Source organism: Ascidiella aspersa, chromosome 1, assembly GCF_963924565.1.
Source record: "Ascidiella aspersa chromosome 1, kaAscAspe10.2, whole genome shotgun sequence".
NCBI classification, from domain to species: Eukaryota; Metazoa; Chordata; class Ascidiacea; order Phlebobranchia; family Ascidiidae; genus Ascidiella; species Ascidiella aspersa.
This window is the reverse complement of record NC_139447.1, coordinates 3,822,709-3,843,302: the sequence shown is the minus strand read 5'-3', so window position 1 is coordinate 3,843,302 and position 20,594 is coordinate 3,822,709. Positions and strand designations below refer to the sequence as shown.

General features: G+C 37.0%; 3 protein-coding genes across 3 annotated transcripts; all 3 read right to left on the bottom strand.

Moving 5' to 3' along the window:
* Positions 1-5,181: 5,181 nt before the first annotated feature.
* LOC146166611 (uncharacterized) lies at positions 5,182-11,797 on the bottom strand. The gene is made up of 12 exons (XM_083392204.1): positions 11,614-11,797; positions 11,213-11,342; positions 10,994-11,053; positions 10,769-10,897; positions 10,079-10,176; positions 9,411-9,483; positions 9,104-9,175; positions 8,371-8,471; positions 7,527-7,640; positions 6,396-6,546; positions 5,410-5,453; positions 5,182-5,202 (listed from the first exon to the last, which is right to left on the bottom strand). Exons 1-12 carry the CDS (start codon positions 11,704-11,706, stop codon positions 5,182-5,184), a joined length of 1,086 nt encoding a protein of 361 aa, XP_083248330.1. The 5' UTR covers positions 11,707-11,797.
* Positions 11,797-13,440, bottom strand: LOC146166610 (uncharacterized). The gene has a single exon (XM_083382668.1). The coding sequence runs from the start codon at positions 13,414-13,416 to the stop codon at positions 12,079-12,081; it is 1,338 nt and encodes a 445-aa protein (XP_083238794.1). The 5' UTR covers positions 13,417-13,440; the 3' UTR covers positions 11,797-12,078.
* A 785-nt stretch (positions 13,441-14,225) lies between these two features.
* Positions 14,226-15,488, bottom strand: LOC146166609 (SWI/SNF-related matrix-associated actin-dependent regulator of chromatin subfamily E member 1-like). The gene has a single exon (XM_083382676.1). The coding sequence runs from the start codon at positions 15,468-15,470 to the stop codon at positions 14,235-14,237; it is 1,236 nt and encodes a 411-aa protein (XP_083238802.1). The 5' UTR covers positions 15,471-15,488; the 3' UTR covers positions 14,226-14,234.
* Between the last annotated feature and the right edge of the window lie 5,106 nt (positions 15,489-20,594).

The following is a 20,594-nucleotide window of genomic DNA, read 5'->3' as shown; positions in this document are numbered from 1 at the left end:
GTGCAATTTCTTCTTTGTTTAAACTTTAAAGCACGGCAAATTTTTTTTACAAACTTTTGTAAACCAGGCTTGTTCTATCGAGGCTGAAACCCTCTTATTGGAGGTGTAATGCGAAAAATTGGAGCTATTTGTAGGGAAAAACGTGCCACAACATCAAGCCAGTTTATATGTGGCCTACAAGGGGAGGTTAAATTCGCCGAAACCGTAGTAAAAACATTTCGGAACTGGTCTGCCCTTTAACTTAATACGGAAACTATTAGATAACCTTTCAGAAACCTTCAGCCTGTGAATTTCAAATGGTTGAAATTTTTAACAGATCACGACCTAATTTTGAAGCAAAGCTATATGCAAAACACTTTGCAGACCCGATTGGACTTGTGTGTTATTGTGTAATTTTTTAGAAGTTTTTTAATCAATTCAATAACCAAGTTATTTCAAAATCAAGGCGAAATTGTTGTAAATGAAATGACGCGTTTCGCTGCAGAATGACTGATTTTGTTGTCTTACTTTTTGTTTTAATCCATTTTACTCAAAGATCTCCTAAAAAAAACATTTTACTTAGGTTGTGAGTGGGACTTGAACTAACTAGCAGTGTTGTAATGACTTAAGTCAATGACTTGACTTAAGTGCACTTAAGTCACTGTTTTTAAGTGACTTGTCTTGGCTCAAGTCTTTTGGACAAATGAAGAAAGCAAGTATTTTTTTTATAAAATTAAGCTATTTGTCCAATTTTTGCACAAAAAACAAATCGCTTGCTATATGTTCCGTTTTTTCTTATTTTGTAGTTCAGTTATTGTTCATAGTCATACGAGTTTAAAAATTCTAATGGTTTAACGTTTTATTTTTATGACAAGGACATGACTTGAAGTTGACTTGCTTTAATTATGACTTGACTGGGACTTGATTTGCGCAACTGATGACTTGGACTGGGACTTGACTTGTTGTTATTTACTCGAAAAGACTTGCCGGGTTCATTTTAAAATGACTTGTTTACAACACTGCTCACTACAGTAACAACTTAAAGTTGCTTAATCAGGATTATTTATGTTCCGACGCCAACGAAAACAAAATATTGACTGGATACGAAAAGTGACGAATACTGATACGTGATGGTCGACCACCGCTTGGCTGGCAAGCAGCTAAAGCAACAATCGCGTCACCAGCAACTATTCCGTGAATCGCTACACAGCTGCTTAAAACAGAAAGTTTTGGGCAGGCAGATACGGATGTAAAACTTATTTTGGGTACGCGGCTGCCGTTTCGAGTTCACTTTTGCACTTGTCAAAACAAAAATAGCCGGAGTTGTGGGCGCAAGTCAAAGCGAAAGGTTAGGAAAACTTATTTTTGAAAGTCGAACTACAGAGAAAAATGAGGTTGAGCGCTTCCCGTACTTTAACAGCTGTTTTATGACCAGATCCCAGTGGACTTAAAAAATGAAATTTTCTGCAAAACAATAATTTTTACCGTTTTTTTTTTCCATTTCCGCGCAGCCAAAAAATTATTGCAATGGCGTCACAAACGGTTATCGTTCTAATAATGCCACATGTTTTAGCAATGTGGGCATCTTTTTGAAACTCAACGCGTCACGTTGCCCTTTAAATTACGGATTTTGCCAATTAAAGCCAAACAAATGAATTTGTTTCTTGATTTTAATATGCTTCTTTTCAATTGCACAAAAATCCTGGAGATTAATTTATGATAAACTGCCTAAAACCCACAAGTTTTAAAAGCAAAATTGTTAACAGAAATTTCTGCCCAAGACCTTGCTGAGTTTGATTTTTGTCTGTGGCGAAAAAAAGTTTGCCGACCCCTGGTCTATACGAACTGTTACTATCTGCGAAAGGTAAATAATACCCGGCAACTAATTTAGAAAATCACAAGTTAATTATCGAAAAACAGTGGTTTTATTATGAAGGAACGAAAAAGAAAGAAATAATGTAAAGAACAAAGTAAGTTTGCAGCAAATGGCAAGAACTTAAACACGAAAGAAGCGGCAGTAATTGTACTAAATAACAGTGGAACGCTTTTACAGCGTAATCTCCTGAGAAAATAACACCTATATAGAACGTATTGGGAAAAAGAACAAAATGCGAAAGAAAACATAAATCACACTGTGTCAGTCAAAACCCATTCAATCGCGCTTTGTAGACGAGTTTTTCACAGTAATTTGAGTGTTCTACAAGAGTCATATCAGCAATGGAGGAGGTGGAGGTGCAACAAGCTTTAAAGCATCTCTTTTTTACCATTCCTCCCCTAAAACATCTGCGAATAATGTAATAAAGTAAGCAAAATATGTAAAACACTTCTAAAGAAATGCGAATACAACAAGTTGATAAACTACATTTTCGGGGCAATCGATTTGGTGAAGCAATAATATTTGAGGGTAATTACATGTTAAGTTTTATTTTTTTTTACATTTTTAATTAACTGTTATACGTTTGAATGTGTTGAACAGTCAGTGGTCAGTAAACTACGACGCCCGGATTTTTAATCCGACTGCGGCTAAGAACCATAAAGAAGCCAAAATATGTTTAGCAACGGGGTATAACCAAAACATCTTTGTCGGAAACAAATTTCTATTTCGCATATCAAGCTAAACAAGTGGTTTAAAAACTTATTTTATTGCGATGCCTCGGGACGTTGTTGGACTCGCTACACGCGCACAGGGAATTTCAGTTATTTTTATTTATTTGTTTGTTTGTAACAGAGAAACAAAATCGATTGCTGATTATTTTAAAAACAAAGATTCAGGTGCCAATAACTTGCCGTACAAAATGCGGTCGTGCCACCAAGGAGAAAAAAACATCATTTAAAGTTTAAATCCCAGTCAGCCAAAATAGCTGATCTGTGACTTAATCCCTATAGGTGGTCGGCCGTCCAGGCTGTTTACATACAACAGTGATGTAGCGGCCATCGGATCGTTTGACTTCCGAATGCCGTCCTATCAATCAACGAACCAGACGGGCGCAGAATTCTTGCCCTGTGAGTCATATCGTGCAAGAGTCAGAAGGTTTTGCTGCGTCGAACTTTAGTTTTTTTCTAGGAATCTTTGGTAACAGACACTTGTCTAGGAATGTCCGAAACTTAGTACTTCATTCAGATACTGGGAGCCGCATTTTTGGCAAAAAGTATGCCTTTTTAAACGTTACCAAAATACTTCACTTTCATGGTAAAATAAGTCAAACTGATGACATTCAATAATTGTGAAAGCATTTCTTAGTTCAAAATCAAAATTTGCATTGTAACGCAAAGCATGGCTGTAGTGCAAGAATTAGTTTGGTATTGGATCGGCACCGATACCACCCTAGTGTTTGCCAAGTATCGATACTATTACCTGGTATCAGGCATCGGCCAACAACCCATATTATCTTGACCAGGAGTACATACAATATCTTCGTTCGGGCGGCATTCTTTTGTGACTTTGGAAAATGTAGTCAGCGAACAAGGCGGATCCAAGGGGAACTTTATTTTTTGCCTATTATGTCTTAGCCCGTTTTGATAAAATCGTTTTATCCCAAATACGTCGTACATCTCAACGCACTTTTGAAAAGAAAAATTTGGGAAATTAAAAAAATGATAGAAAGGCGCTTTGCGCGAATCGAAAACATCTTTGTAATGTAGCCTTTATATTGAAAGTACACAATCCCTCTCAAACCAAAAACTTAACTGGGTTGCTAACTTTAATGACGTGGCGTTTAAAGACGTCTATATTTTAAGAAGTAACTTCGTCATGTGATAAAGTAACTTACTGACGTCATCTCTAAAAAATTGGTCACGACCCGGTGCAACAAAAAACACCTCAGGCGAAGATTATAAACAAACGTAAAACACCTAAACAATGGGCAGGCCAGATTGACGAAACGACGTACCTTTGGGACAGCAGAGCTTCCTGTACTTTTTCTTGCGTTGGGCAACAGGGCTGGCGGGGGGCGAAGGTAGAAGGGCGATCGGGTCAAGCGGAACCTCAAGGGGGTCCTGGCCGAAATAAGGACAGGTTGATTAAATAGGAACACACACAATTAGACCTAAAAAGCAATAAATATCTAAAGCAGAATAAACTGTAATACAATAGTATTAAGAACAACGATATAATAAAGACAAATACGCAGTAATATCCACGACAGATCTAGATCAAAATCGTACGAATAAGACCTAAATCTGCCGGAATACATCCTAAATTCATCGTAATATGGCCTAAATGGCCAAAAATAACGCCTAAACTGTAGAAAGAAAATGGTAACACACAATAAGACCTACAAAGCAACAATACCTAAAGCAGTAAAATCTAGAACGCTATAATATTAAGACCAACGACATAACAAAGCCAAATACACAGTAATATCCACGACAGAATAAGGTCGAAATCGTCTGAACAAAACTTCAACGTGTCAGAATAGGTTCTAAATTCATCAGATGATCAGAATTAGGACCTAAACAACCGAAATAACGCCTGAAACTGTAAGAAGATATGGCACGATCGTGGGCCGTCGGTCTGAAATCGACCGTTTTGGTGTCGAAGTTTGGGCGTCCTAGTTTTAATACCGCCTTTAAGACCCCACTGTTTTCGCTACAAGTTATTGGTGGGTAATAGGTGAAGTTAGAAAATGGGTAAGGGTTTAATTTGGGGAGTTGGTGATGTACTTAGGGCACTCGTTTTCCGCATTCTGAGTATCGAACTTAGTGTACATATCAACTCGTTTTTCAACCATGAAAAGATTCAAACTGATACTACTGTTAAGTGTGCCTAAATCCTTGCGTTAGTTTTTTTGTAGCGAAGGTGAAAAACTTATACATTGTGATTTGTGATGACTAACCACATGCAAAACCTGCATAATACAATTGCTTTACGCTCACCAGCGCCACTATGCGACAACTAAAATCCAAAATCAGGTATTTAACTGTGACATCTTTTACGCAAAGAAAGAAAAAAAATTTAGAAATTTTCACAAGAAAGCCGTCGTAATGTGGAAAAGTATTTAAAAGAGACGGTAAGATTTAACAAACGTTAAGGCCAAACACATCGAGTCGATCGCGGTTTTACACGTCATACGTAAAACAGAAATTTAAGAAGATCTAGGTTCTGCCAGTATAGAAAGAGCTGTATAGCTATAGTGGCGTCTTTTTGTGAATACGGTTTTGTATTTCCGAGTGAGCTTCGCACAGATAATATTGTATTTTATTTCATTTAATTTCTCTCTGAAGCTGGTAACAGCAACAATTAATTTCTACAACCGGCTACGAAGTTCGCATCTAATATTATGCTGAAAATTAGCAATTTATTCGGTGAAAAACAACATTCTTTTAAATATCGAATAATCTTTACCAACTTTTAAGTATGAATATAAAACCAGTAAAAAAATGTCCAGTGTTATTGGGAATAAAATAACGAATGTAAGACAGACAACTTACCAAAAGTTTGGAGTGCTCTATCGGGATACCTTCCTTCGCCGGTTCTATAAAAAAATATGATTCACAAAAAAATAAAAAATAAATATATAATTTGGCAAAATCACAAATCGATCTGCAGTCAGGTCACCCGAGTCGCAAGCGTGAAAACATTTTTTTTTTCTCTGAACAATATTGGTTTTCTGCAAATGTTTTATGCGAGTCACGATATAGAATTGCTTGCAATAGGTTTTTTTGCAGACGAGCAACGGAGCTCAGGTACGGTGTTTATGTTTTTTGCCAGTTAACGCCGAAAACGTATTTCCAGCGGATGCCGAACCGAACCAGAAAACCGGACCAGGCGATTGCATTAGTAGTGAATAATAAATATATTTTTGGCAAAAAGCTTTAAACCCAAAATGCATGGTTTCGTCTATACCTCGGGATACTCCACGAAATTCAGTTTGGCAAAATTTCCTTTGATTCTTAGGAAAGTAGAGTTTTTCGCTCAGTTCTCAGTCTTTGTTCAATATCGTGTCTCAAACCAGGAATCACTTTTCAGGATAATTTTCTGTGACTAGGTTCTAGTTAGTCTAAATAAATTCCAGCGAAACCGGACTATTGAATTTTTACTCAAACAAAAAAACAAGTAGTTTTGCATTGTTGCAAACACGTATATACCGACGACGATTTCTTTAATGATCCGGTGGCAATAATAATACCCTTTTGGCTTTAACAATCGCTGTTTTAAATTGACTTGAAATGACTTAAGTCATTTAGGCAAATTACTATCGAAACGTCTATATAATTGAAACGTCGTTTTTAGATAATGTCGATTTGATTTGAGATTCGTGAATTGTCGCGAAAAAGGAGAATTTTTTCAACAAATTTTCCGCACACTTATCGTCAGCGGTAGCACTTATGAGAATTGTTCACATTTTTAAACCAAATGCAGCCAAATATGTTATTTAATGACAATAATTAAGCCAAGCAAGTTATTGTTTTTTCACCTGAAACGACAAAAGACAGCAGACAAGGTGAGCTGTCCAGTGAATAGGGGACGATCTCCTGGCTGTTAATGGTTCCCCTGGTGCGATCTCTCGGCATAAGTTCGACGCTGCTGTCCAAGCTCTCATCCTCCGCTATCGACGAGATGTCCAACTGTGCGTTGAACGGCTTAAGACAGGTGTGCGAATGGAATCCAGACACAAGACCGAGATAAGAACAACATGAACGTCGAAATAAAACACAGTTCGGAATAAGACCAAAATAAGTCTATACTACCAATAGTCGTAGTAGCGTCTAAATCGAAATAAGACCTAAAACCATTGGAACACGACTAAAATGAATTAGGCCTATACAATACTTTACCTAATCCGAAACCCCACCCCTTAGTACAGGGATGTCCAACCTTTTAGCAGAATGGGCCGCATTGCCACTTTAAAAATTTCGATAAATCCCATTAAATTAAAGGGGTGACGTCATAAGTTACGTTACATCGTGACGTCATAAAACAACTTTACTTATAAACGCCCGCTCTTCCAGATAGAACGCAAATACGCAAGAATTAACCCCGGGAAAGCGAAGTTCCAATTGCACGTAACGCGAAAAATTGAGTTAACATGCCGTATCATGCCATGGTACGACACCATTTATTTCCTTAAAACCGTCCGCAAAATCACACATTAAAAAAAACATTAGATTTGATCATAGTCTCAGAGAATATATTAAATTAAGTCTACATCAAATAATCCGCGTTTTACACCTTTTAATAATAGTATAAACAATTGTTTTAAACAAAGGCTACTGAAATTGAGAATAAGTGGTGGGCCACACGTAAACATCAAGCGGGCCGCAGGTTGGACATCCCTGCCTTAGTACATCACCAACTCGCCTATTAATATCAACCCTAACCCATTTTCTAACGCCACAAATTACCCCAAACATGCCCCAAAATCCGGTGCCGATCGTCCCATTTCTGCTAGACCGCTACGTATAGTTTCGGGCGTTATTTTGGCAACTTAGGCCCTATTCCGATAAATTTAGGACTTATTCCGACAAAAAGCTTGCACTTTTCTACCTTTACCAAATAGGTCAATTTAGTTAAAATTTGAAAAAAAGAGCCGTGATATACAGCTTACGTTTTCGATGAGGTTCTTTTTCGCCCTTGGTCGTAGCGAAGGGTTGACATTGGGGCTGCTCGAACGAAGCACGGCTTTGCGTATTGGTTGCGCCACGGCCAGGGATTGAGGGTTCTGCAGCAAATCAGTTGGTGACCAACAAAACACGGGTTCATTGCGGGATATTAAAACTATAAATTCAACTCTCGCATTAGGTAAACACGAGTTTGTATGCATATATACTTGGGACTCAATTGAGTCGGTTATTTTTTTGTTGAAGACGGACTCTGTTAGGATTCGGCAAATGTTTTCCAAAAGACATTAACGCTAGATCAATGGGATATATTTCAAGATACTTTTTTATTCGGCAAATTTGTTTGTATAAGTTAGACGTAGCAACAATATCAAAGCCACATAGAAGTAGGCAGGCTAACATATTACACAATGCAAACATGAGTTTTTTTCATTTTTAACATCTTAAAAAAAATAAAGAGGTATTCTAAACGTTCATAAAATGTTACCTACTTCTATGAATTATTCGACCGTGGTGTGATTAGGTCGTAAATTCAACTATATTGAAGCAACTGAAAGGTGGCATTAAACAACTAATGCTAGTTTTGAGAGTCATTACAAATTGTGGGAATTTAATGTTATTCAAATGTACCATATATACGGTCTGGTAAAAGCCATTTACAGTTTTAAAATAAAAAAATAATGAACTGTTGGGTTTCAATTAAAAATGAAGACACGACTTTACAGAATTCTTTAAGTTGAAAAATATTTTAAAAGATATTTGACAAAAATCTAAGCAGATTCTTATTGAAGGGGTGTGTTTAAAAAATTGGTAAAAACGTAAGGTTCTTGCCGGTTTCATCGCAGGGGTGTATGTTTTAGGTGAAACGCGGCGTAGATGCTTGGAGTCTGCGTCATTCGTCAGCCACGCTGGGTCTTTCTGCGCCTTCCATCCTGATTTTAACGGGAACTTTAAATAGCCAAATAAATTAAGGCAGTGTTTCACAACCATTTTTTTGATTTCTACTTCGAAATGTAAATTCACCAAAACGTACTAGCTATCTACTAAACAAGCAGTTTTCTGCAAACTTTTTTGGCTTGCAGCACACTACAGAAATTATACTTAGTTTGCGACACCCTTGCCTGTATTTTTGCGGGTGGGGTAACTGTAACATTACAATAAACGAGATTGAAAGAGCACATTAGTTCTGCAACAACAACAAGGTTGAAAAGTCTATTTATTTTTTGCACTTTCCTAGTACACAAAAAATTGTTTTAAGAAGCTTACCAATAGAGCAAAAATTGGAATCCTAGAGATTTTGAAATATCTTTTGGCACCCTTGAGCGTTAATAATGGCACCCTACCAGAGTGCCTGGGCACCCTGGTGAAGAACCACTGAGTTGGAAGTTAAAAAACGCATTACCTGCCTTAGCTAACTGATAGATCAAGGTTTGATTCCTCTTTAAACAGTACAACAAACTATACATGGGTTAGTCAGAAAATAAGAATAAAGTCGAAAATCCAAGCCATTTAAAGGGACTTTTTAATGTTAAGGTTTTTTAATGTGTTATCAAATATCTCTTACTTTTGTCTTTAATCCAGTCATCATCTGTACTATCTTCAATAATTGGAGATTCATTTGGAGTTGGCAGTGATACTAAAAACAATTGGTGAAATTAAAAATGTATAAAAATTTGGGGAAATTTTCACCTAGATATTACCAAAATAACCGAGGTTTTAAATCGTTTAATTCTTATGTTCACATCCCATTCAATACCGTATGTAGTTTCTGGCATAAATTTCACATTAAATTATGTATGTATAAAAGTTACAAATCTCTAAAGTGTATCGTAGTAGTAGGTAAATGTTTATGATTGGTAAGCAATTCTTACCATGAGTTTTGATATATTTCAGTTGCGAGAGCATTCTGCTAACATGCTTAGGTGTTGGCTTCCTTTGGTTGACCTGCTTGAAAGAAAGGTATACAGATCTTTAGAAAAAAAAGGGCAACATAAGTTTTATTGCACAGTACAAGTAGCGCCACACGGACACATAAGAAAAAATTACCGCTGGGTTTTCAAAGGTGTGACTTATTGTTGAAAAGTATTTCAATTTTATGTAAAATGTAATTTCTAATGGCATATAAATTTTTAACTTTAATCAATAATTTCCAATCAAGAAGTTACAGCAATGGCAACTGATCTTAGTATTGTGGCTAATGTGCAGAAAATAACGACAACTGGCTACTAAACCTCAGCTTTTTTGAATATTAGTTGAAAAAATAATAGAAATAGGTGATGTAATATTATTTTGATTAACCTAGTTTCTACAAATCCATAGTCATTTAAAACTCGTCACATAGCAAACAAACTGGTTTTATTTATCAATCAGAAATATTTTAAGCTAAAGTAGATATTTAAAAAAATAATTAAACAAAGTAAAACAAGAATGTAAAAATGTTACAATTAACCTAAAATCAATTAAATTTGCTCAAAATAAAAATAAAAATTATTATTTGTTAAGATTAATGGTTTTAGAAACAATATTTTTGTGCACTTACATTGTTAAGATTTTTCTCATTGGGGCTGTGTGTTTTTCTCATTGGGGTATTATCATCTTGGTCAGTACTTTTTCCCTTCAGTTTCCCAGAAATGTAACCTAAGATTGTTTTTCATTTAAATCAGATTCGATGGTCAAAATGTAATTTGAAAATTAAACTGAGAAAGTTATTGTACTAAAGTGGTTTTTAAGCTTTTATGGCTTGTGGCACCCCTTAGAATTAATAAATGAATCGCGGCACCCCTACAAGATTTTTTTCTGTAGGTAAATCACTAGATTGTCGCAAGAAATGAAACTGGAACAACACATATCAACCTGCACAACATAGGAAGTTTTAATTGAGATATATTCCACTTTAATCTTACACAAAAAGTTGTAAGAGTTGGCAAAAATCAGATTCTTAAAGATTCTAAAATATCTCTCGGCACCCTTGGGCCTTAGAAATGACACCGGAACCACTGTACTAAGTAACGCATATAATTTGTACAACTTTGTATAGCAATTAAAATATTTGTTTGTAAATTTGTTAGAAATCGTTATCTGTAGAGAAACACCCATTTTTGGCAACCATTACACTTATTCACTGGCAAGAAAAAATTATATATCCACTGTTTTTTTTTTATGTTTTGAACTGAAAAACCTAGTTATGTAACACTGTACTATAAATGTCACTGATTTTCTCACTTAATACCTTCAATTGGGGAAACCAGAGGATTTCCTACTTTTTCAATCGGAGCAGAGTGCATTTCATCGTTTAAGGTTGAATTGAAGTTGGAACAGAAATGCACATCGTGAAAGAATGGCACTGCTTGACGAATATCTGATAACATTCTCACTCGTAAAAAATATAATATTTACAATTATATATGTATATTACATAAACGGTTTCAGTGTGCCCATAGCTAAGTCCACTTACTCATGTCAACTTCTGCATCTCTTGTCACTTCAATCGACGAATCTGTTAAAGAAACGGGGTCTACAAAATAAAAAAAATAACTCAAAAAACCTTACAGAGGCTTAACAAAAACCCAAGGCCACTTTTTTAAAAGTCAAAGCATCACTATATGCCTAAAGTTCAATTAATATCCCAGTAAAACTTTCTACCAAGCAAAACTAAACTGCAAAAAACGGCTACCTGTTGTGCTGTCGGAAGATAAAGGTGACAAGCTCTGTTCCCCATTTTGGGAAGTCTCGTCAGAAAGATTTAGTGGAACTGTAACTTGCATTGCTTTTAATGGAGCCCGACCTTTCATTGCAGTTTTGTTCTTTGTACAAAACAACAAAAGAGGGATTACATAAATTAAAGTACAATAATAGTAAATAGGTTGAATTAACAGCCACTGTCAGTTGCAAGGTCAAAAAATGCATTGAAAGTAACGTCAATAACTGATTTGTTACTAATTCAGGGTTGTTTCTCTTGAACAAATTTATACCTTAATTTTACTAGACATAAACTTCTGTGAGTGTGTTTGCTTGTAATAATGAACAAAGATAATTGTTCAATCTAGGTTTAAATATATAATAAAACCTTTCTACCTTTTTTAATCTAAAATTGGTTGTCTTGACACAGTTAAAGCTATCTTTGGTCTGTCGCATTTTGTCAAGAAGAAACAAATTGCCTTCTTCCATCGATATAATTTGTAACTGCAACAGCCTTATAAGCAGACCTACATAATCTTCCTAATTGCTAATGCAAAACAAGAACAATATTTGTTTAGCATCAGCACATGCCACTGGTATTTTATAAATGGTAATAACAAAAAAGGCAATGAAAAACAAAATTCTTATAACATTGATCAACATTAGAACAATATAAAGAAAGAGTAATAATGACAGTAATTGCAAATCATTTCAGACCAAAAATAAAAGAACATTGCTTTACCAAAAGAGAGAGAGAGCAATACAAAACAAGGTAGGAACATAGAAGGTAAAACTTACAAAAAGACACCCACAGTCATTTTATAGAATTTTCTTGCAAAACAACGCAGAACAAAAAAGGTTTTAAAAAATGACCAGTGCAAAAATGGTTGAGTGATAATGCATTAGGCTGGCTCTGCCAGACCTCGCTGAGGGGGGTTGTCCGATGTTAAAGTCGCCACCAACTTCGCCAAAACCATGTGTGACCATTAAGGGCACCGTGGGAAAAATCTTCTCAAACGTTGCCCTCTCTATGCTGCCAATAGTGCTGTTAAGTTCTTCAGGGTCGTAATCTGTGTACCACTCAAACTCGTGCATACGCCCGATGCAGGAAACCATCATTGCAAAAGAGTTGTTATGGCAGTGGTCGAGCGTTATGTGCGAAGGCACAGAACTCTTGAGAAGCTGAACCCTGTCGGTTAGCTCCTTTACAGAGTTAATGTGATGACCCAGGACAACCGACGATGAAAAGACTGACTTGCCAGTTATGGCCATCGCAAAAAAGGCACCAGATTTCTGGCCATTTCTGCTGCTAGAACCTTGCGACTTTCCACCAGAAATAGCACTATCAGCGAGCCGTATGAACATGTTATTGCACAGCTGAGAATGCTGTATGCCGCCCTCAACTGCACAGCCCAACACGACTGCGTTGTTGTTGCATAGCACTGTTGATTCAAGTAGCGGACAGATAGCAGATCGTATCCACCTGGCGATTATATGCTGTGAGGTTAGGCGGTAAAAAAATATGAACGCTTTAACATCCCGCTGTTTCGCCAGGAATTGAGTCAGAGCGTTCACCAATGAACTTCTATCTTTCTGTGTAGAAACCGACTGCCAGGCGAGAACGTTTACTGTTGACTTCATCACCGACGAAAATAGCAAGGCTTCGTTTTGGAGCCAGGTTATGTCCTCACTCCCCGGACAGCAAATTACGCCTCGCAGCATTACAAGGGTACAGGATAGAGGCAAGTATCGGACGATGACTTCGTTAAGCTGCTTAAAGTTCTGCATGCACTCCTTGTCCTGCACCTTGTTCAGTCTGTGTATGACAAAAATAATTTTTGGGATGTGTGTCCAGGTGGCTCGCCATTTAAGGAAGGTATCGACCATCTGACGGTGCTCTGGGGCAAAGTTGTTGGATTCGTACTTTACACGTTTCACCCTACGCCCGTACTTGTTTCTGAAGGTGCTAAAAAACTCGCCTCCGGAGATTTCGCATTGCGACGCCGTTTCGCTGTTGGTTTCGATCATGTTGTATGTGATGTACGTCGATCTAAGTCGCTTTGAAACTATGCGATCAATAGAGTTTCGCCAAGCGGTACAGACCCGACGTTTTGACAGGAGGTCAACGACAGGCAGGTATGACAAAACATGGTCGGTGATTTCTTCGATTTGCGTCAAGACAATTACATAGCTATCCATATCCTAGTATAAATAACCTGGAAATACAGAGTGAAAAACGTTGAGCAGTTACATACACATGAAAAAGAAACATCAAAATAGCTGTTTTTAATTATGTGCACCAGTCTCGCTCTAGTAACTATGGGTAGGCCAGCTCGGAAACTTGTTTTACAATAAGAAGGCAAAATAGGTCAAGTTAACAGTACTTTATAAATGTTGGTGTAGTGGTTAAGATGTGGGGGCACTTAGCTCCACTCATAAGACCACTGTAAATATTGTGCAAGAAACAATATCTCTATATAAACTGTATAAACTGTAACAATTTTGTGAGTATTGTTTTGTCTTAAATAATAATCATATACCAGAAAGATAATAAAAGTTATTCAATGACAATTTTTTGACTATGTTATTCACATCTCAGCAAAGTCAAAGCAAATTGCAAATCTTGCACAGGAATTGTTCAAATATTAACAAAATGGCAGTAAGGAATAAAAAAATACCAAGTTTCCCGGGCAAAAATGACACACCCTAAATCAACATTTTTTTCTACTTAAAACCATTATTTGATAAAGCAATTCACATTGTTGACAATTTTCCAAACAACAAATTTAGCCCAATATGGAAATTCAAGAACTTTATTGTGAAAAATCAATGCGGTGTAAAGCATTCGAAATCTAGTTATACGGCTGCCTATTCATATTAACTTTGGCATTGCAATTTTAAACTGTTTTTAGCAGCTTCATGTAAATATTCTCAATCACATCTACTAAATTGGTTTCAAGTAAGGACAACACAAAGCAGTTTAACTTGCCACGAATAGCAACAATGCTAACACCATTTCAGGGTTTTTCAACTTTCTCCTCATTGATTGAATTCTCACTTGGTTTTTCCTCGGTTTTAATGTCTTCCTTTTCAGCATCAGGCTGGTTTTCTGTGGGTTCTTCAGGGGGATTCGGGCTTTCACCCTCGGTGGGTAGGTCCTCTGGGGCCTTTTCAGGGGTGATAGCTTCACTTTCACCCTTTGCAAGGGAAGCAGCTGGTTCTTCTGCCTTTTTCTCTTCTTCAACCTTCATTGGCTCAACATCAGTTATAGAAGCAGCCTCATCATTCACAGCTTTTTCCGATTCCTTTGCTTCACTTTCCTTTGCCTTCTTTGCTTCCTCTCTACTTTCCTTTGCCGCTGCCTTTTCTTGCTGTTTTTTCTTGTACTCTGCGTAGTACTCCTGCGGCGTCATTTGACGCAAGCGCTTTGCCTCGAAGCTGAACGCACCGATTTGTTCCTTCCACTTTCTCTTGGTGGCGTCATGCCGTTTCTCGATTTCAAACAGCTCATTTTGCAGCTTGCTTTGGTGGCGCTCCAAAGATTGAACCTGGTGTTTGAGAACGTTAAGTCGCTGTTCGTTTACTATTCCTCTACCGCTGGGCGTGATAGCAGAGTCGGACAGGATGTCTTGCATTAGCCTGTGGTTTCTTCTGAACCTGGCAGCTGCGACGTGTTTGACCGAGAAACCCTCGTCTGTATCATTGCTGCCATCATCGGCTGTCTCAATGCTCATGTTTGATATTTCCTGATCCACCGCTCGACTCTCAACAGATGCTTCAGCCTCGGCCCTGCCCTTGGCTTGAAGGTATCCCTGGTATGCAGAGGAATTGTGATAGTTCTTCATATGCTCTTGGTAACCGACCTTGTCCGCCTCATATTCGTCCATAAACGGCTGTTTGTCACCAGAAGGCAATTCCCTCCACATCTTTCCAATCACTTTGCCGATTTCCCACAATTTGCGGTCAGGCTGGTTGGCCTTCACTTCGTCCCAGACCTTCTTGCTGTAGCGCATGTACGGCATCAGCGGCTTTTCAGGGGCTTTTGGTGGCTTCGGAACAGCCCCTACACCGCCGTAGCTCTTGCCGTTGTGAGAAAGGTTGGGACCCAGGTAGAGCTTGCTGAACGCAGGGTGGTTGAACTGGCTGTTGATGTACATCACAGTGCTTTGAGCAATCCCACTTGTTGTACTTGGCATTCCACCTCCAACTGATGAGCTGTCAAACGCCCCTGATCTTGTGCTTCGTCGTGACATAGCTCACGAAAAACACCACTTTATCTATATTCATTTTTCAAAAAATATATAAAAAGTTGTATTAGATTTAACATTTTTAAATAAAGTTGGGCATTGGTCTATATACAAAACTAGTTGTCAAAATTAAATTGCAAGGAAGAAATAAATATAACACTACTGATACTTAACCCACCACAAGCCGAATGCTTACTCGCACCCTAACACAGAACATGTTAACAATATCAAAACCTGGACGAAAATGTGGTAGGATTCTAGACCAGTGCCTAGAGTTGTAATTTAAATTAAATATTTTTGACAAAAGTTGGGCGCTGGTCTTGAATCCTACTACAGCGTTCAAACAATAATTAAATCAACACACCATATTTGGAATATGGAACAGGCTAGTGTTTGGGTGAGGGTGGGTCAAGTATTATTATACTTATTATATATTTAATATTAATACTTGAACTACCCAGACTCATATGCTAACCCAAATAATAATTATGTGTTTTGTGGTAGGATTTTAGACCAGCGCCCATTTTTTACAATTTAACAAAACAAGGTGTAAAAATGAAGTTATAAGTAAGAAATAAATATAGCGAAATAAACTTAAATATAACAATTGTCACAAGAACGCGAGCTTGCACCCTAAACCAAAGAATGTTATGTGGTAGGATTCTTCACAAGCGCCAAATATTTGTGGAAAGTATGGCAAGTGCACCCAACCTTTCAAAAGTACAGCCTGAAAAAAAATAAACTGCACCCCAACTATGTAAAACGCTTGTGCAGCATACGTTTACAGTGCAATGTATGCAACACAGAGTGCAATGGAAAATCATAAAGTGCATCCGAGGTGTACCGGTCATGATTGCATTCTAGTGCCTTCCCACCAGAGATCTATGGCATAGAATGACAGCCCAAAAGCCCACCAATGACATCATTCGGCGTGGAATATCGCTGGCCTAGTGAATTTAGCAAATCGTTTTTGGTGTATATATCGTCTTATTTTGGCGAAGTATTTTAGTCGAAAAAAATTTGGCCGCGAATCTTTGGCGGCAACAAATTAACCAAAAGTTAGTCAGCAAATAATTTCTGGCAGATTATTTCAAAGCCGAAATAAACCTATTTATGTATAATTTTTCCCAAAACAAATTTTACCACCGTCTTAGGGCCGATCTATATTTTTTAAATTTTGAAAAAAAAAATTAATATTTGAAAAATATTAATATTCAATATTATTATTCACCATAAAAAAGCAAATTAAAATTTCATCCCAGGTTAAAACTAATTATTTTGAGTAGCACAGGAGTAAACCTTTCCAATGATGCCTCACTTGCTATAAATTTGTTGGGGAGTAAGGGTTTAATTCGGCAAAAAACGATATTAATTAATATTCATGACATATCGCGCTAATTTTTCAAAGTCTCTAGTACCCGTATTGGCGCTGGTCTAGAATCCTACCACAGTTCTAAAATCAACGCACAAAATTTGAGTTAGGATGCGGGTTAGCGTTTGGGTGTGGGTGGGTCAAGTATTATTATATTCTTTGTTTAATAATAATACTTGACCCACCTTAACCCAAACGCTAACCCGCACTCTAACCCAAATGATGTTTCGTTGTGGTAGGATTCTAGACCAGCGCCCCCGTATTAAAAATCACAATCGAACGAAACTTTTGACTGGTGTTTATACATACCAAAGACGGACAAATTAACTTTTGACAAATGCCAAGCAGGAGGCATTCCTGTTGAAAAAGGATTATTACGATTTTGTTAACTTTCATATTAGACTATATACTAGAGCAGTGATTCCCAAACTGTTTGCCGCGGCACACTAGAGTGCCTCGAGAGATTGCCAAGTGTGCAGCAAAACTTCTTGTAATTTCGGATAGTAGAGTATTTGTATTACCAATAGCCATATAAGCCAGTATTTTAGACTTGAATATGCACTATCTATGACAAACAATAATATTTAGACATTTACATATAGTTTGTCATGTGTTAAAGGCGATTGTAAAATTACTCTATTGTTGTTTTGTTAAATGGATGCCAAGCGATATTTAATATTTACTTTGTGTGCCGCGAGCGAAAAAAGTTTTGGAACCACTGGACTAGAGTGTTTCTTACTTTTTTGTTGTGTGATAATATACGCAATATATTTGTGCGATATTTTAGGGATATAAAAATGTGGTAGGATTCTAGACAGTGGTCTTGAATTTTTTTGTCCACGGGTTTATATTACTAACAATATTAGGGTTAGGGCGAGAGTTAGCGTTTGGGTTCTGGTGGGTCAAGTAATATTATTATATTCATTGTAATTTGTAACACATTTATGCAATTATGCCTTTCTTTGCAATTGCAACTTTGACAACTCGTTTTGTTACTGTTAGAATGAATGTGGTAGGATTCTAGACCAGCGCCCAATGCGCCCTGTGCCCTGTTTTTTTTTATCAAACATATAACGGGAAAATAGAAGGCGCTCTTTCACTATTGTACGTGAAAAGTTATGCAAAAAAAAATAATAATAATACCGCATACCACAACGCATATTGTTTGGGTTAGGGTTAGCGTTTGGGTGAGGGTGGGTCAAGTAATATTATGTTTATTATTAATAATAACTTGACCCACCCTCAACCAAACGCTAACCCGCACCCTAACCCAAACAATATGCGTTGTGGTAAGCGGCATTTGAAGAATTTTTTTTTAATAATTTTTACGTACAATAGTGAAAGAGCGCCAAATAGAAGAATGCAAACATTGCTATTCAATCGAAACACAACAAAATAGTAATACATGCTTTCTTTATATCCAAATAGATTATAACTCTTTCTACCATTTTTCGCTAAATACGTTGTTTTGAACAAGTTTTGCTATAATGGTAGACAGAACAAAACAAACTCTATTCAAAGTATTTACCCAACGGATTATGATTTCTATGTAATCAGCATTTTACATTTATAGAGATCTGTGGTGGTTTCACAACTTTTTTTGAAGTTTTTTGAACCGACTCTGGATTTTTAATTAGTCAACCAATAATGTCATACTACTGAGTAAATAATACATGGTGTCGAGGTGCAGAGTGAAAACGAGACGAACGGAATTTAAACAAATGTTTCGATTAGAAAAATGTCTTTCTGGCGTAATCAAAAGTGAAACCGTCATTTCGTCGGCTGTCGGCAGCTTTACTTTTGAAACAGTAAAGGTTAATTATTTCAAACGAGAGTAAGACAACAACATACAGAGTAATAAATATATAATATAATATATCTTTTCACTGCTTAGCCAGCGATAAACGACTCAACGTCGTCTAATTTAAGAATCCATCAGAGAAAAACTAGCGTTATCAGCCACAGCGATAAGTAGGCTGATTTACAGGAAGTCATTAGCCTTTATTCTCATTGCGGTAAATACGTATTTAGTTAGTATAAAAGGATTAATTAACATAGGACTATATTAGCATGTCGTTCAGGCTTCGAAAACTTTATAATCGACCAAGCAATTCCTTTGCATACGGTGTATAACTTCATGCTATGCAGCAAAGCACATGCTATGCAGCAAAAGCATTTACTTCGATCTTTAGGTTTGAATTTCCTTCGATAACACTGTACTATTTAAAGCTTATTGGCAAAGTTTTTGTTTTCTTTTGAAAACGCAAAAGTTAAAAACAACATTCAATTTACGTTCCTTCATTCTGATTCCATATTATTCGGCCCTCGTGCCAAAAAATGGCATCACCAAAAACGCTTCGTATGTAGGTTACCGTCGTTGTGTAAAATGCTTACCACCAACAACATTTCCTGATTTGATGTTATGTAAAGCTCACGCCATAATCCTGCACCCACACGTTCGTCACACAAACACAAAGAATAGGCGTATGTAAAAGAAAGCGGTAGAGATGTATTGTAATATAATGCAATATTAAACAATTTAGGTAAAATGGATTAACGTACGTTTAAAAGGCATTTTGCTACTAGGAAACCTAGTCTTGGACACTAAAATTCACGAAAAAAATACCCGTTATGTTGCTTGCTGTATAATACGGAAACTTTTTGTGGTAAATCGTGATAGACATTGAGACCACTCCAAGGCCCCGGCCGAGTGCGCACACGAACAGTTGCCAAGGTTATTCTTTTCCTTTTTGAGATTACCAGGTCGGTAAAACAGATCGATCCTTTCCTTACAAATTATGTTAAGCCCTTGCAATTACAAATAGGCCTAAGATAATTTTATTTTCAATTAATCTTCTATGTTAATGCCATAATGGAGCTTTCAGTAAACGTTGGCCGCATTTAAAAAATGTCAAATGCTATAAATTGCTTTTGCTGAACATACAACACCAAGTCAAACTTATTGTTATGTAGGTTCTTCCCGTAACCTATTATATAACATTAGCCTACACTACGTAGCCTATTTTCGTTTTTTCCGTCCTATGATGAAGAACCATTGCGTAATTTTTCTAGACACAAATTCTACAACCGACCACCTGTAAAATGTAATTATTTTATCGCAGGAAAAGTTGGCAAAAAGCTAGTTCTTCAGCTCCACAAATAACTTTATGATGGACCGGTAAAATAATATCGTTGACCGACATCTGTCCGCTAACTGCAGGCGTTTAAGAAATACTGCTTTAGACCCGGGGGTTCAGAAATACATTTGTTGCAACCCCAAAATGGCAGTCCTTTAAAGTCATGTGACCCTAGTATTCCACGAGTTATTTTTTTATTAAAGCGCTTTTTTATGACGTTTGTTTGCCGCAGCTTTTTTACAAAACATAAAACTCTGTCAAAGAAGGAATGACGCTCTAAACAAAAATTTATTTACCAAGATTGAGTTTGTCCTGATGGCGCCTATAGCCACAGATAAATGGTTAAAAACATTTCCGCCAAGCGAAAACTTTGCATTTAGGTAGTCAAAGTTGACAGCAAGTAGTTCTTAAGACCTCATGCCGCCCAAATTACGCTCAATATTTATTAAGCTCAAGCAGGCTATGCGACGTTAGAATAACCAATGACAAAAATATTGTGAGCCAGCACTGAAAGTAGGCTACTAAAAACAAGGAGCAGTTATGTCTTGCATATTTCTGTGTAGGCCTCCTGATGCAAACAATAAAGCTGAACAAAAATAGGTCCCTTTACCAAAGTTTTAC